The 13,733-nt window shown below is 35.9% G+C and overlaps 1 protein-coding gene across 1 annotated transcript in view; it reads left to right on the top strand.

Annotated features, from left to right (window-relative positions):
- LOC129242387 (RYamide receptor) overlaps positions 1 to 12,452 on the top strand; it is a 29,196-nt gene extending 16,744 nt beyond the window's left edge. Inside the window, exons 3-8 of the mRNA XM_054879004.1 lie at positions 561 to 709; positions 3,460 to 3,581; positions 3,819 to 4,045; positions 8,606 to 8,797; positions 11,698 to 12,241; positions 12,372 to 12,452. Coding sequence (XP_054734979.1) covers positions 561 to 709; positions 3,460 to 3,581; positions 3,819 to 4,045; positions 8,606 to 8,797; positions 11,698 to 12,241; positions 12,372 to 12,376 — 1,239 coding nt within the window. The 3' untranslated portion in view covers positions 12,377 to 12,452. The remainder of the gene's footprint in view (positions 1 to 560; positions 710 to 3,459; positions 3,582 to 3,818; positions 4,046 to 8,605; positions 8,798 to 11,697; positions 12,242 to 12,371) is intronic.
- The last annotated feature ends 1,281 nt before the right edge of the window (positions 12,453 to 13,733 follow it).

The following is a 13,733-nucleotide window of genomic DNA, read 5'->3' on the forward strand; positions in this document are numbered from 1 at the left end:
TTCCACAAATGGAGGGACCTACAGTTTCAAGCTGATTCCGATATTTTTATGAGGGGTGACCGCTATTAGAAAAATGTTTTTCTTAATTTTGGTGATTCACCGAGATTCGAACCTACGATCTCTCTGTGAATTCCGAATGGTAGTCACGCACCAACCCATTCGGGTACGGCGGCCTCCTATTCACTGCTTAGAGTACTTAAATTTAACCTTAGATATTAATCCAATAATCCCATTAGTTATCTAAGCATCTTCTTACTTGGATGAAGGCATTTATAAGAAATTTGAATATAATGGGGTTTGGTATTCTCAAGTTTTAGTGAAGTTCTTGGGAAAACTCTGTGGGAGCAGACTTAAGATTAAACTTATTGTAAAATCTAAATTTAACTCATTACAACACCGTAGACAACCGTATAGTGCTCAAACAAGAATTTCAATAAAATAATCACAACTTTAGTGTAAAAGAAAGGACTCAAAAATTTAAGAAATCGTTCTTTCAAACTCACATACATCTAAGTCGTATTTTGATAGAGATGAATAATTATGTAATATATTTTTTTCAGTTTCAAGCAGCTCTATTACAGCGATGGAATTTACCTTGGTTTATGTGTGGTTTTTGCCCTTTCGTTCAAACTTTAAGCGTGAATGTTTCCGTATTTACACTGATCGCGATTGCGATTGATCGACATCGCGCAATCATCAATCCGTTGAGGTAAGCAAATTTAGTACCGTTTTTTATTTGAAATCCGAAAAATTACCCCGCGGGTACTGAGATAAAACGAAGTATACCTAAAGATAATAAAAATGAAATTGGTAATTTTTATGTTTTATGAAACTTACCAGTTTAAATTTAGTTAAAAAATAATATTTTACTGGTTAGATCTGTTTAAACAAGACATCGCAATCGTTGCTAGAAGAAAATTTATGTACATAAAGGTACAATTCTTTCTCAGAGCGCAGAAAAGATGGACCTCCACTTCTTCATGTGTTATTTCGAAAACCCTTTGACCCCAATACGATATACGAAGGCCTCAGAAAGTCCTTTGGACTCCTCGCCATTCAATTTCCACACTCGTCACAACGGCACAAACGCGGAAAAGCTAGGGTTACCATTTAACTTTAATCATTTCTTCTATCTACCTAGGGGTAAAAAAATATTTAAGGGTGGGATAAAAAATCATGATACTTAAGGGTAAAGTTAAGTATACCACACTTCGGGACATTGATTAATAACATTTTTTTTAAGTCCTAAAAAAAGTGGCTTCACTAAATTTTTATCACCCCATCAACAAGAATGGTAAGGTTTGCCGGAGGTAAGACCATTAGTGTTATCATTTTTACTGCTTTGTCCATAGTGCAGATCTCAGCTCGGAAGACAACACCGGTCTGTGAGAACTATCGATATCGGTAGCTGTGGCTTGACAGTTGAGAATGGCAAACTGTGCTTCGTAATCTTATGAAAATAATTTCGAAACGGGCTAACTACACTTGTGTTCGCAACAATTGCAGCCCGACATATTGCAAAGTTTTGCCTCTTTATCTATTTTTTATTTTTTATTATAAAAGTCCAGTTCATGCTATAACTTAAAGTGTGTGTTTTAATTTTTCATAATTTTTTTGTTCACATTTTGTTCCATATAATGACTGCTAAAAATTTTTTTGTATGAAGAAAAAGCACAAGATCGGCGGAAAATCCGTTTATTATAATTATAATAAAAATCAATGTAGTACAAAACTGCATAATTTCTGGAATTTTTCTAGAAATATTATTAAAAAGGAAAAAATTTTGATGGAAATTTGTGAAATTTATTTAAATTTTGTGCAAAGTTTTGAAACCTAAGTTAAATGATTTTTGTTGTAGTAGCAATGCAATCAAAAAAATTGATAAGCCAAACTTTGCGATATGTCGTGCTGCTATTATTACGAACACAAGTGTAGTTAGCCCATTAGAAAATTCTTTTTTTTTTCTCTAAAAGAACTGTACACCGCGATTGACTTCACCGTAAATACGGAAACCAATGAAAGGTGGTCTCTGACTACTAACTGCAGGGTCCCTAAAATGCCGTGGCTAAAACTGAATCTTAAAAGGGTAAAATGTCTGCTTGGATGAAATAGATCAATTACCAGCCTTTCAATAACTTGTTTAAGATTTGTGGAGATGAAAAAGAAATTCAGTCGGTACAACACCTCCTCTGTGAAAGTTCTGCACTTGAAAAAAGTCCTGTCTTGGCATAATTTCTTGGCGATAATTTCTTTGAAGACCTTGGAATATGTAAAGTGTCTGACTTCTTAAAAAGATCTAAGTGGTTTAAGTAGCTTAGTTAGGGCATGACAATGAAATCAACCGCAATAGACCTTAGGACCACAGAGTGACTTGTCTTAGACAAGCAACCTGGCTAACCTAACTTAAACTTCCACAATTTGGGGGGTTGTTGCGATTTTAAAAGACTTATGTCGACTTGCGAGACCTTTTTCTTCTTCTTAAATGGCGCGATAACCGATTATGCGATTTTGGACGAGTTTAACAAAGCGCACCAGTCGTTTCTTTCTCGTCCTAACCGGGGCCAGTTGGACACACCAAGTGAAGCCAAGTCCTTCTCCACCTGATCTGTATAACGCAGAGGAGACCTTCCTCTCCTCCTTCAAGGCCGAAGCGTTTGAATCCATTCGGATGACATGACCCAGCCAATGGAGTCGTTGGATTTTTATTCGGTGCGCTGTGTCTATGTCATCGTAAATCACCAAATCACCGTGCAAAGGTCCAAGATATTCCGAAGAATCTTTCGCTCAAGCACTCCAAGAGACGACTCATGTCATCGTTCATACTTCTGCGTCATACGTTAGGACGGGCATGATGAGAGCCTTGTAGAGTTTTTGTTTTGTTCGTCGAGAGAGGACTTTATTACTCAGTTGCCTACTTAGTCCAAAGTAGCACTTGTTGGCAAGAGAGATTCTACGTTGGATTTCAAGGCTGACATTGATATCGGTGTTAATGCTGGTTACTAAATAAACGAAGACTTTTACAACCTCGAAATCATTCATGTCAACAGAAACGTGGGTGCCGATACGCGAGCGCGTCGACCTTATTGAACAGAAATATCAGCACAGTGTGCCATTCTCAGCTGTCAAATCGATATCACTAGTTCTCATGCAGCTAAAAAAAAAACACCCGAAAGATTGCATGACTTTTGTATGCTTTAAATTTTATAAGCCCATTGAGAGTTGCATCGATTAGCCGGAAAAAATAATAAACTAAAGCAAAGCTAATTGCATATTTACAGATACGAAGGACATTAAGTGAAAGTCGTTTAATTAGTTAGATTACTATTTAATTATGTTCATTCCAGTAAAAGTGTGGCGTTTTTATGTCAACCAAAACTGTGTTTTTTTTCAATTAATAAGTCTTTTATGCAGCTCATTTCTAAAAATCCTCGTATTACATTTACGTTGTTTTATTTTCAGAGCACGTCCATCTAAATACATCTCGAAATTCATAATATTTGGGATTTGGTTGTTGGCGCTCGTTTTCGCTACTCCATCTGCCATCGCCTTTCGCGTTGAGTTGGTGGAGGAACGTTACAGAGGTAAGTATAAATATATACTATGTAACCAAATAATAATAATGTTAGTACATACGCGTATACGCTACTTTCTCTTGCCAAATGTATGGTATTAGAGTTGTAAATCTAAAAAAAGTTCTCTGAAATTTTATTTGCTCTGAAATTTTATTTTTCACTGAAATTGTCTTTTCACATTTAATAATATGCTTTTTGTTTGGCTACTTTATTTTTTTCTAATATTCTCACTAACCGAAAAACAAGAGGACGGTGTTATCGTGAATGTTACTCGCCCCTTTTGTATGAATGTCAATCTCTCGGATGAACAATTGAAAGCTTATCGCTATGTACTGGTGGTCGTGCAGTATTTTGTGCCATTCTGTGTTATCGCATTTGTCTACGTACAGATGGCCTTTAAGTTATGGTTTACACAGACACCGGGGAATGCAGAGGATACGCGGGATATGGCATTGATGCGTAATAAGAAGAAAGTAAGTAGGCATGCTGAAACTTTCAGCTCTTGTTACATGGATGTGTTCATGTGAATAAGGGTGGGACGATTTTTTCGTATGGTATTTTCGTGCTCTTTAGATAATTCTGCGTTAAACTGTAGAGAAACCTTAGTTTTAAGACTGCGCATTTTTCACAAAATTAATTTTTTTTCATTCCTTGCCTCTTTAACCATTTCTTTAAACGTTTGCTTTTATTCTAGAATTTGTGGGAAAAAAAATTATTATTAAATATGGTAATGTAAAATTTTAGTTTTTAACTGCTATTTGAGTTTTCGTATAAAAATAAAATTAATGCTTTTGTAAAAAGTCCATAAATTCACAAATATCGATTTTCCTATTTTTGTATTTTTATTTATTTAATTTCACAACCAAATAAACAATTGTTCTTTCTTACTGACTACTTTTACCACAAAAGTAAATTTATAACAAAAAAAAAAAAACAAAAAACAAGAAAACTATGCTGAGTTACAATTTTTCTTACTCACTAAATACTACAATCAAAATATTGTTAATAAAAAATTACATCACAATAGACAGTTTACTTGAGCAGAAAAACTTAGTTTAGATAATGTAAAATCGAATTCAATAGAATTTGAGACCTCCTTGAGTTCACGAAGAGAGCGCGCAATAGGAACATTGTAGGTATAATTTGTTCTGAACTTATTCAAAGAAATAATTAAATAAATCAATTAATTGGCGCTTACCCTTCTGTTAGGTGTTTGGCCGATCTCCTGTGATGCGCGTCTTGAAGCTGTTCCACAAATAGGGAGACCTACAATTTTAAGCCTGCCGAGGGGCGACTGCTATTAGAAAAAGCTTTTTCTTCATTTTGTTGTTGCATGGAGTTTCGAACCCACTTTCTACGAATGGCAGTTACGCGCCAACCCATTCGGCTACCGCAGCCGCCTATTCAAATTACGCGGATATTAATTACGTAAAGTCCTGGTAGGGACCGAAAAGGTCATCATCTCTAGAAGACAAGAACAGTCAATTTCCCCCTGATAATATTAAGTAAAAAAGACCGCGATAAAATCGGTTTTCTAGCTTCAAGCTGTTTGAGATTTCTAATTCATTAATTAAACGGAATTTATGTGATGGAACAGGATGAAAAAAGTTAAGGGAAGAGCGGGCATACTTAAGGCATACTTAAAAACATTTTGAACTTCTTCAATTCTGTCAATAGATTGATAGATGAATAGGTAATTCTGGTGATAAACTCTTCAATGCAGCTTCTTGAAATGCGCCATATTCCAATGTGGATCGAACAAATGCAGCAAATAGCAACTTAAGGCCCTCGCCTCGTCTGAAATGGTGTTTTTTGTGTGTTTCTTTAAAAACGTGTAAAATGGAAACAAATTTGTTTATTTGTTATTTTTGTTTGAAGTATTTAATTTTTTCATCTATTGTTAAAAAACAAAAATTTTTCTTTGGTCATACAAGGTTTATTCAAAAGGTTGACAGCCTTCAAAAAATGGTCTTCCAAAAAAAAAAAAAGGATAAAAGCAAAAAAAAGCAATATACTTTCTTAAGGTGCACGAGAGAACGCAGAAAAAGGAGCAGACGAGGCATCATCAAAAGAAACTACACAATTTCTATTACATACATAAGTAAGATCGCAGCCAATCTAGAAAAAATGAAAGCCCAGAAAAGAAGTGTATTCATTAAAATTGTATGCGATGCTTTATAGAACGCTTTTGAAAAATCAATATACATAGATACAGTCGATTTGATGCCCTGCCGCAAAACAGTATTCAGTGAAAATGGCCAAATTGGAAATTGTAGGCCCACCTGCTACAAAACCATGCTGGTATGGTGATATGATACATTTAGTTGCAAAATACAATATTTTCAAATAATTTAAATACTGACGAGAGCTTCGAGACTAGTGTGTAATTATGGACATTCTATTTTTTTACCACTTTTAAAAATTGGAAGTCTGGACTGTCATTTCCCAGTCATCCACCAGAGGCACCACAATTTATTAACTTGAGGTTACCAGAGGTTAACGATTAACTTGAGACGCAAAGCAAGACCATCGCCATCCATTTTTTGGTGGAGGGTTTTAAGGCTAAAATACGCTTCTCGACACCTTCCAATGACAGTTTCAAATAATCAAAGTTAAGAGACGAGGTAGCATCCACAGGATAGACTCAGTGTGAACCAGGTTCATCGCTTACAAAATTTGGTTTAAAAAATCAGCAAGCAGGTTTACCTCTACAGAAGTAAGCATTTAATCACACAAAATACACATCGAAATCACAGCCGCCAAACAGATTTTGTTGGTTTGGGTGCATCGCGTGATTTCAGTGATATTTATTTATCCAGTAAGCGGGATATTTTGAAGTAACACGCTTTTCTAAGTTATCAATAGTTAATAGTAAATTAATAGAAAATTTTTGTATGCACATTTTTTACTCTCGTTGTAAGGAACAATTGCGGCCATTGGTCAATTTGAATAAATATTTAGCTAAGCCACAAACACGAAATATTCCATAGGAACATTTATTAGAATATTTGAATTGTGTGGAGAAGGGAAAAAATTGATGCAATTAATAGGTTAGCTTAGGTTAAATGGCTGCCTTTGTGAAGTGCCCACTGTGACAACGGTAAAAGGTTCAATCATTAACTACGACGAGTTGTAGATAAAAATCGGACTGGAGTTTTGCCGGCAACTCAAGAACGTATATCCCAGTTACTTTGCATTGAAAGTAGGCAAAAATTTAATCATAGAATAAAAAAAAAAAACAGCGAAACCCACTGTAAAACTGACCTAAAATGAAAAATTGTAAATTTTGTGAAAAGTTTAATTTGAAAATACGCAGACTTCAAATTCATTTCCCACCCATAGTTTCTTCTATCTATCCATTGCAACCGAAAATACCATACGAACCGTCAAAAAATTCTCATTTGAACAATTTGATCCACCCTAATATACGAGTATATATTTGAATGAGTTGGTTGGCTTATGCTTTGTTTGTGATAGATGGCGCTTAATGCTTAATTAAACAGTGTCGTGCACAATTAGCTACAAGCGCATTAGGGCTGCCAATCTCGGTAGCAGTGTTTTGAAAAATTTGAAATATCGAATTAAAAGTAGTAAAAATTTGTTAAATTAAATTAAGAAATTTTATTCCAATAAAGCTTTTTATTTTCCAAAAAACTTATTTGAATTTACTTATAAAATATTGATTTAATTTAGTTGAATTGAAAACTCCATCATTAATATTTGCAAGTAAATCAACTCATTCTGTCGAACTGAGTAAGTTTCTGTTGTTTCAAAATACAAGCTTAAAAAATCATTTATCTCAATTTCGCAATTCTGTTGCATACAACCGTTATGTGAGCAAAATAATAATACCTTACGGCACAAGTGCGCTGGTATAAAAATATTATCATACTTGAAGATGTCTCCGCCATAGAAAATTTTGATTTTAAAACCTGATTATTTAAAATTTGTAATTTATTTTATTGTAGGTTTAAGAGGTAAGGTGTAGTCAAAGGCCCGAAGAAATTATGATTTCCATTAAGTTTTTTTGCTAGCCAATTTCGTTATTTTACAAAAATGAAAACATAGCATAAAAAAAAAAATAAAAATTAATAATTGTAAAAGTTATTGCTGTTTGTGTGGAACCCGTTTCTCCAAAAGTCCCTTGCGGTGATCATCACAAGTCCTCGGAGATTCATCTAAAATCAATTGGATAAGGAAATTAGTTTTATTAATAGATAATCTTGTGCCTGATCGCAACTTTTGTTTTCGAAATTAGCAATATGGCCGTCTCAGGAAATGTTTTTCAGATTTTCGAGAAAAAACCGACAATGAATTGTTGAAAAAAAATTGAAATTAAAAACAAAATTCTTCAATCAGGCACAAGTTTTTTATGTTTTTCAAAAGCTGTATAAATTTTATTGATATCTTTCAAGCGGCTTTTAAGTTACAATGATCACCAGTTCAAAAAACATAGTTTTGAGAAAAGCGCATGTAAAGTTTTGCAATCGATTCCGGAGCGCCCGAGCGCCCTTTGTTCATTATTGAATAACTCGAAAAGTATTTGTCGGATTCTCTTCAAATTTTCACACAATGTTTCTCAGATATTATACTTTAAGAAAAAGCAAACACAAAAAATTCCACTGTTTTGAAAATTCTGACTACCCTTAACCCCTAAAATACTTTGAATTTTTGAATTTTTATTCACATAAAATAAACTAAGAAATCCCGAATCCCGCGATTCCGAGATTATTTTAGAAATATCCCGGATTCCGGGAACACCATTTTTCCCACAACATTGACATCCCTAATGTATACGAATTTGCGGTCAGCCACTGGGAGCTGGCCACTGTTTAATTAAATTATTCTAATGCTTGTTTACTCATGCTTTACTTAAGCGAATGCTTTTAATGCTACGGTAGATAGACAATAATGGCAGAATACTAATAAGTCACGAAACAAAATCTTTAATTAGCTTACACGCTCATATACAAAGTTTATTAATGATGTGTCACTACAAGTAAATGTCTACCCATGTGCATTCTTTTTGACAGGTCATAAAAATGTTGATTGTTGTTGTGATTGTATTCGGTATCTGCTGGCTGCCACTACAGATTTACAATATCTTATACGTAACTATACCGGAAATAAATGAATACCACTTCATTGGCATGATATGGTTTTGCTGTGATTGGCTGGCGATGAGCAATAGCTGTTATAATCCTTTCATTTATGGAATTTACAATGTAAGTATTTACAATCGAAGCAATTTAATAAGAAATTTACTGAAATCTACACTAAGAATAATAATAACTGGCACTAAAATCCTTTGTTGGGTGTTTGGTTGAGCTTTTCCTGCTATTAGTTGTGTGCATTTTAATGTTTTTCCACCAATGAAGTGACATACAGTTTTAAATCGCCTACGAAAATGAAATTTGAAATTTCAAAAAAGGCGAGCCAAGCAGCTCGGAGAGATTAGTAACGCCTAAAACACATTAAAAGCACTGGAAAATAAAAAGGTTGATAGTCAAGGAGGGAAGTAGAAAAGTAACAGAAAGAAAGAGATGGGATAGAGACAGAGATAGCTAGTCCTGTGAGAATTTTCCAAACTTTTTTGCAAATCTGAAAATTTCTTCCAGTCTGAGAGAACGAATTTTATTCTTTCCCAATATGAACCCAAAATTGGTAGCCTTGCTTCAGCAAAAGCAGGACACTCACAGAGAAAACATCCGACAATAAGAGACAAGCAAATTGTGTCCTCAAGGATTCCAATGGTAGTCATAAACTGACCCCGTGGGTTGTGTAATAATACCCTGTAATAATATCAACCATCAACCGAGCGTCTTTACTTACTTTACAAGATTTAAAAGAAAGTTCGATAGTTTCCTGTTCGGACACTTTGCAGCTCTACAGCGTCGGTACAATCGTTCTCAATGTAAATTCGCTAGCTGATCCACTTCTTGATTCCTGCAGAACTGATTCGGATTATTGGCTCTGGTCCCTGTGAGGTAGTCGCTGATCCAGAGTTGGCCAATACATCGGCCATTCGCTTCTAATTGGCAGATAATTGAGATAAATGAGAAACATTTTCATAACAGAAATACACTGAGAGGTTTAACATTACCTCACGAGGGACAGCCGCTATTAGAAAAAAGCCTTTTCTATCATTTGGTGTTTCCTGCACGAAATTTCGAATCCGGCCGCTACCGAATGGTAGTAACGCATCAACCCATTCGACCGCGACAGCGCTTATACGTATACATTCTAAGGTGTATTGTTATTGTTGTTGTAGCAGTTTACTAAACCCTGTTTGTTTAGCTCATCTAACGGTAGGCCCAGGAATCTTGCTGTTTCGACAGGTTGAGTCCACAGGGAAAGGTGTGTTGGATGAGTAGGATTGATGGGGGATGTGCAAAGGTGGTTAGTATGATGCGAAGTACCTTCACATGCTGGACATATGTTGGGTATGTCGGGGTCACTTCTGGTTAAGTTAGAGTTTAATCTGCTACAGTATCCAGAACATAATTGTGCCAAGGTTACGCAGATCTCTGAAGCTCTCTATTTGCCATTGGTTGTGGTGGTTAGACTCCGATTACGGCATTCAGGGGTCGGGAGTTTAGGAAGGTGGTAAGTATCTCCCGATGAATATCAATGACCGTATGTCCAAACACTGTCCCATCCAGTAGTTGTCGGTTCGTTCTGCAGGTATCTACAGGGGTTCTAGCAGGTGTCTCAAGCATGCGGTAGCACCCTAGTAGACACTTTTTGTTGATTACTTAGTTGTGCTCCTTAAGTGGTAGCGTTTATGCCTCATTTTGTAGGTGTTGTAGGGAGGACATCAGGCGCTATCCCCTGGCTGTCCTGATTGCAGTATTTTGGCATACCCGGAACTTTGTGTCCTGCTAGCCTAAGGTGGTTGCTGTTGGAAGACTGAAACGAATATAATTTTTACCACAATCCACCATTTTTTGCCAAGTATAAGAAATTGTACGATAATTGTAACAATCGGTTCGGACCGAACTCTACACTCTAGCTACACACATTTTAGTAGAACTTCATTCGAGCTAGCTGGAATCAAACAAACTCATAGAAAATGAGAGTTATAGGAGAGGTGGATAGGAATTTAGTCTTAATATACTATAAAAAGTGGGCGTGGGTTTTGCCGACCTCAATAGTATCTATGACATTTCGGTGGAGAGCAATACGTGTACCTAATTCGGGCGAGGACTTTTATTAAGTGATTTTTCTTCACGTCCGTTTTTAAAAATTTCTTCACAAAATATTTTTTTGGGTTGATCATTTGTCCCTCGCTTCGTTTATAACAGAGATGTGACGATTTTTATTTTTTGAAAACCACCCTGAAATTCAGAATGGGCGTGGTTGTCGATCGATTTCATCCATTTTCAATACCAAACTACTTTAAGCGAAAAGTGATGAGGTTGCCAAATTATATTGCAATATTTAAATGTTTGGTCGAGTTATCCTGCCAACGGGCTAATGGACTGACGAACGGACGCTACTGAAAGGAATCCACTCGTTATTCTGAACACTTTGAAGTGAATATATACGCATATATATATATATATATACATACATCTGCCTCTATATCTATATTAATGATGCTACGTACAACCGTTATGTGAGCAAAATTGTAATACCCTTGTACAAAAGCGCGCTGATATAAAATAAAAAACTATTTTATCATCTTCAAAAGGCATTACTTTTTTCTTTACCAAATTGATGAACTGGCATTACTCTTCGTCGAGAGATGTCCGTAGATTTATCAGATGTGAAGCCATTGTGAAACCTATTGAAATTATCATTTTTGAATAGCTGGATTTGCTGACGTAGTTAATTTGTTGTTGGGTTGCGTTTCAATTTATCCTCAGGCTGTCTGGTTTTCTACCAACGACATGCAAGCTTTCGTTTTTTCTTTGTCAGCCTTTTGATATGCAGTGGAAATTTTTGCTTTCTCCCTTCACTTTTATTTTTACTTCTTCACTCGCTTTGTGTACATTTAGTCACAAGTATGTCTTGTGTATCGAAAGTTGCATCTCACATAAGCGTGCACGCCCATGCATTCACATATTTAGGAAATGTGCATTTTTGTAACCTTTATTTAATACAAATAACCTTTGGATTACAGGAAAAATTCAAACGAGAGTTTAATAAACGTTTCTCTGCTTGCTTTTGCAAATTCCACACGAATCATGGTGCTCACGAGCGTACATTGTCCATCCATACCAGAGCCACATCCCTTCGTTCCAACTTTGCTAATTCGTCGGTGCGTATACGTAACAATTTGTTTGCAGAAGCTGCTGGTATTAACGGTTCGAATATTTATTATACTTGCCGCTATGCAAACATGAGAAAGGGCCGAAATGCCAGAAATTCTGCTTTCGATAGGATAACCTACTCTATTCAGAATGGGGAAACTGTACAATTCAATGAATGCAATAGAGGCCATATTACAACAAACAGCGGGGTCAGCGTCGGTGATGAACACCAGTGCGTACCTCAATGGCGGCGTAATAACTTTAAACCACTACATCCTGATGTAATTGAATGTGACGATGATGCGCTGATGCACTCCAAATCCATATCCGAAGAATCAAATTCTAGTGTAGGTGGGGGAAATGTGGTCGACGTGTCGGGTGTTGTCGGTTTCGCGCTCAACGCTAAAGGGAAAAGTAAGTTCTTGTGTTAAAATTTAAATTTTATACATCATTTAGAAAGCATTAATGCTCATTTCGTACGGTGAATAATAGACCTTATCATTATATGTGTACGATCACGTATTGTTTGCTTCCATATTTCTAGGATAGCTGAGAAATGTTATACGGCGGTAGAACTGCGTAAAATCCATATCAAGTGGTAACCTGGAAATGGACATTCAAAGCGCCATTTGATAAGCTATGGTAAGCTGCTAGGCATGCTGGATGTAAGCCCAGGCACTATTGGAAATATGTGCTTCGCTAACGCGGCTGTTGCTGGAAATTTTCGGCTTTCACAATAAACATTTTTTACCGCGAATCACATTTGGCAAGCAGAGTTGGCACCATCCGAACAAAGTAACTAGTTTGTATGTATTTTATATTTGTTTCCTGCTTTTTTGTGTGGTTTTAACGATAACTTTTCAATTTTCAGTTCACAGAAATACTGGCTTTCAGGTAACAGAGAAGCTGATTGGTTATGGGACGGAAAGCGATTATGACATGGTAGACCTTGTAAGGTTTTTTATACAAACAAAACTTTTACATAAATAAATACCGTTTCTGGTAATATGTGTGCATTTAAATATATATCTGTGAAATTTACAACTTCTACTTGTGCAATTTGAGAACAAAATTGAAATTTTAAAAATAAAATAAAATTAAAACATGACATTTTAATATCTTTCGCAAATTAATTGTGTAGGGCGGGTCATGTAAAATTTGCTTTTTGAATCGACTATAAAAAAAACTAATCAATATTTTTGCAAGCTTTTGAAGATTGAACATTGTCATTTATGAATGAAAAATAATATCGTTCAAATGACTGCCACGACTGGCTTTACAGTAGGCCATTCGATCAACCCAATTTTTAAGCACATTTTCGATTGTTTAGGCTCCAATTTCATGAATGGCAACTTCGATTTCGTGTTTTAAAGCATCAATCGTCTCTGGATGGCTTGCATAGAATTTGTCCTTAACGGCGCCACACAAAAAATAGTCCAATGGGCTTAAATCGCAGCTCCGAGGTGGCCAATTGATAACGGAATTTCGGCTGATTATTCGGTTTTCAAAAACGGTAGCCAAAAGTTCGAGTGTAACTTTGCCAGTGTGACAAGTTGCACCGTCCTGTTGAAACCAAATGTCGTCCATGTCATCCTCTACAATTTGTGGAAACAAAAACTCGTTGAGGTTGTCACGGTAATGCTCGCCATTTACTATAACCGCGGCTCCTCGCTCATTTTCAAAAAAAATGATGCCGCCAGACCAAAAACCGCACCAAACAGTGACCCGTTGTGGATGCATTTGCTTCTCTACAGTAACGTGTGGGTTTTCTGAGCCCTAAATCCGACAATTTTGCTTATTGACGTAGCCACCGATGTGAAAATCAGAAAAGAAGAAGAAGACTCACCACTTTGGAAATAGGTTTTCAATATTTCCCAATTTTGATCAAGCGTATAGCGTCCCATTT

This window comes from Anastrepha obliqua, chromosome 3, assembly GCF_027943255.1.
Source record: "Anastrepha obliqua isolate idAnaObli1 chromosome 3, idAnaObli1_1.0, whole genome shotgun sequence".
Lineage (NCBI taxonomy): Eukaryota > Metazoa > Arthropoda > Insecta > Diptera > Tephritidae > Anastrepha > Anastrepha obliqua.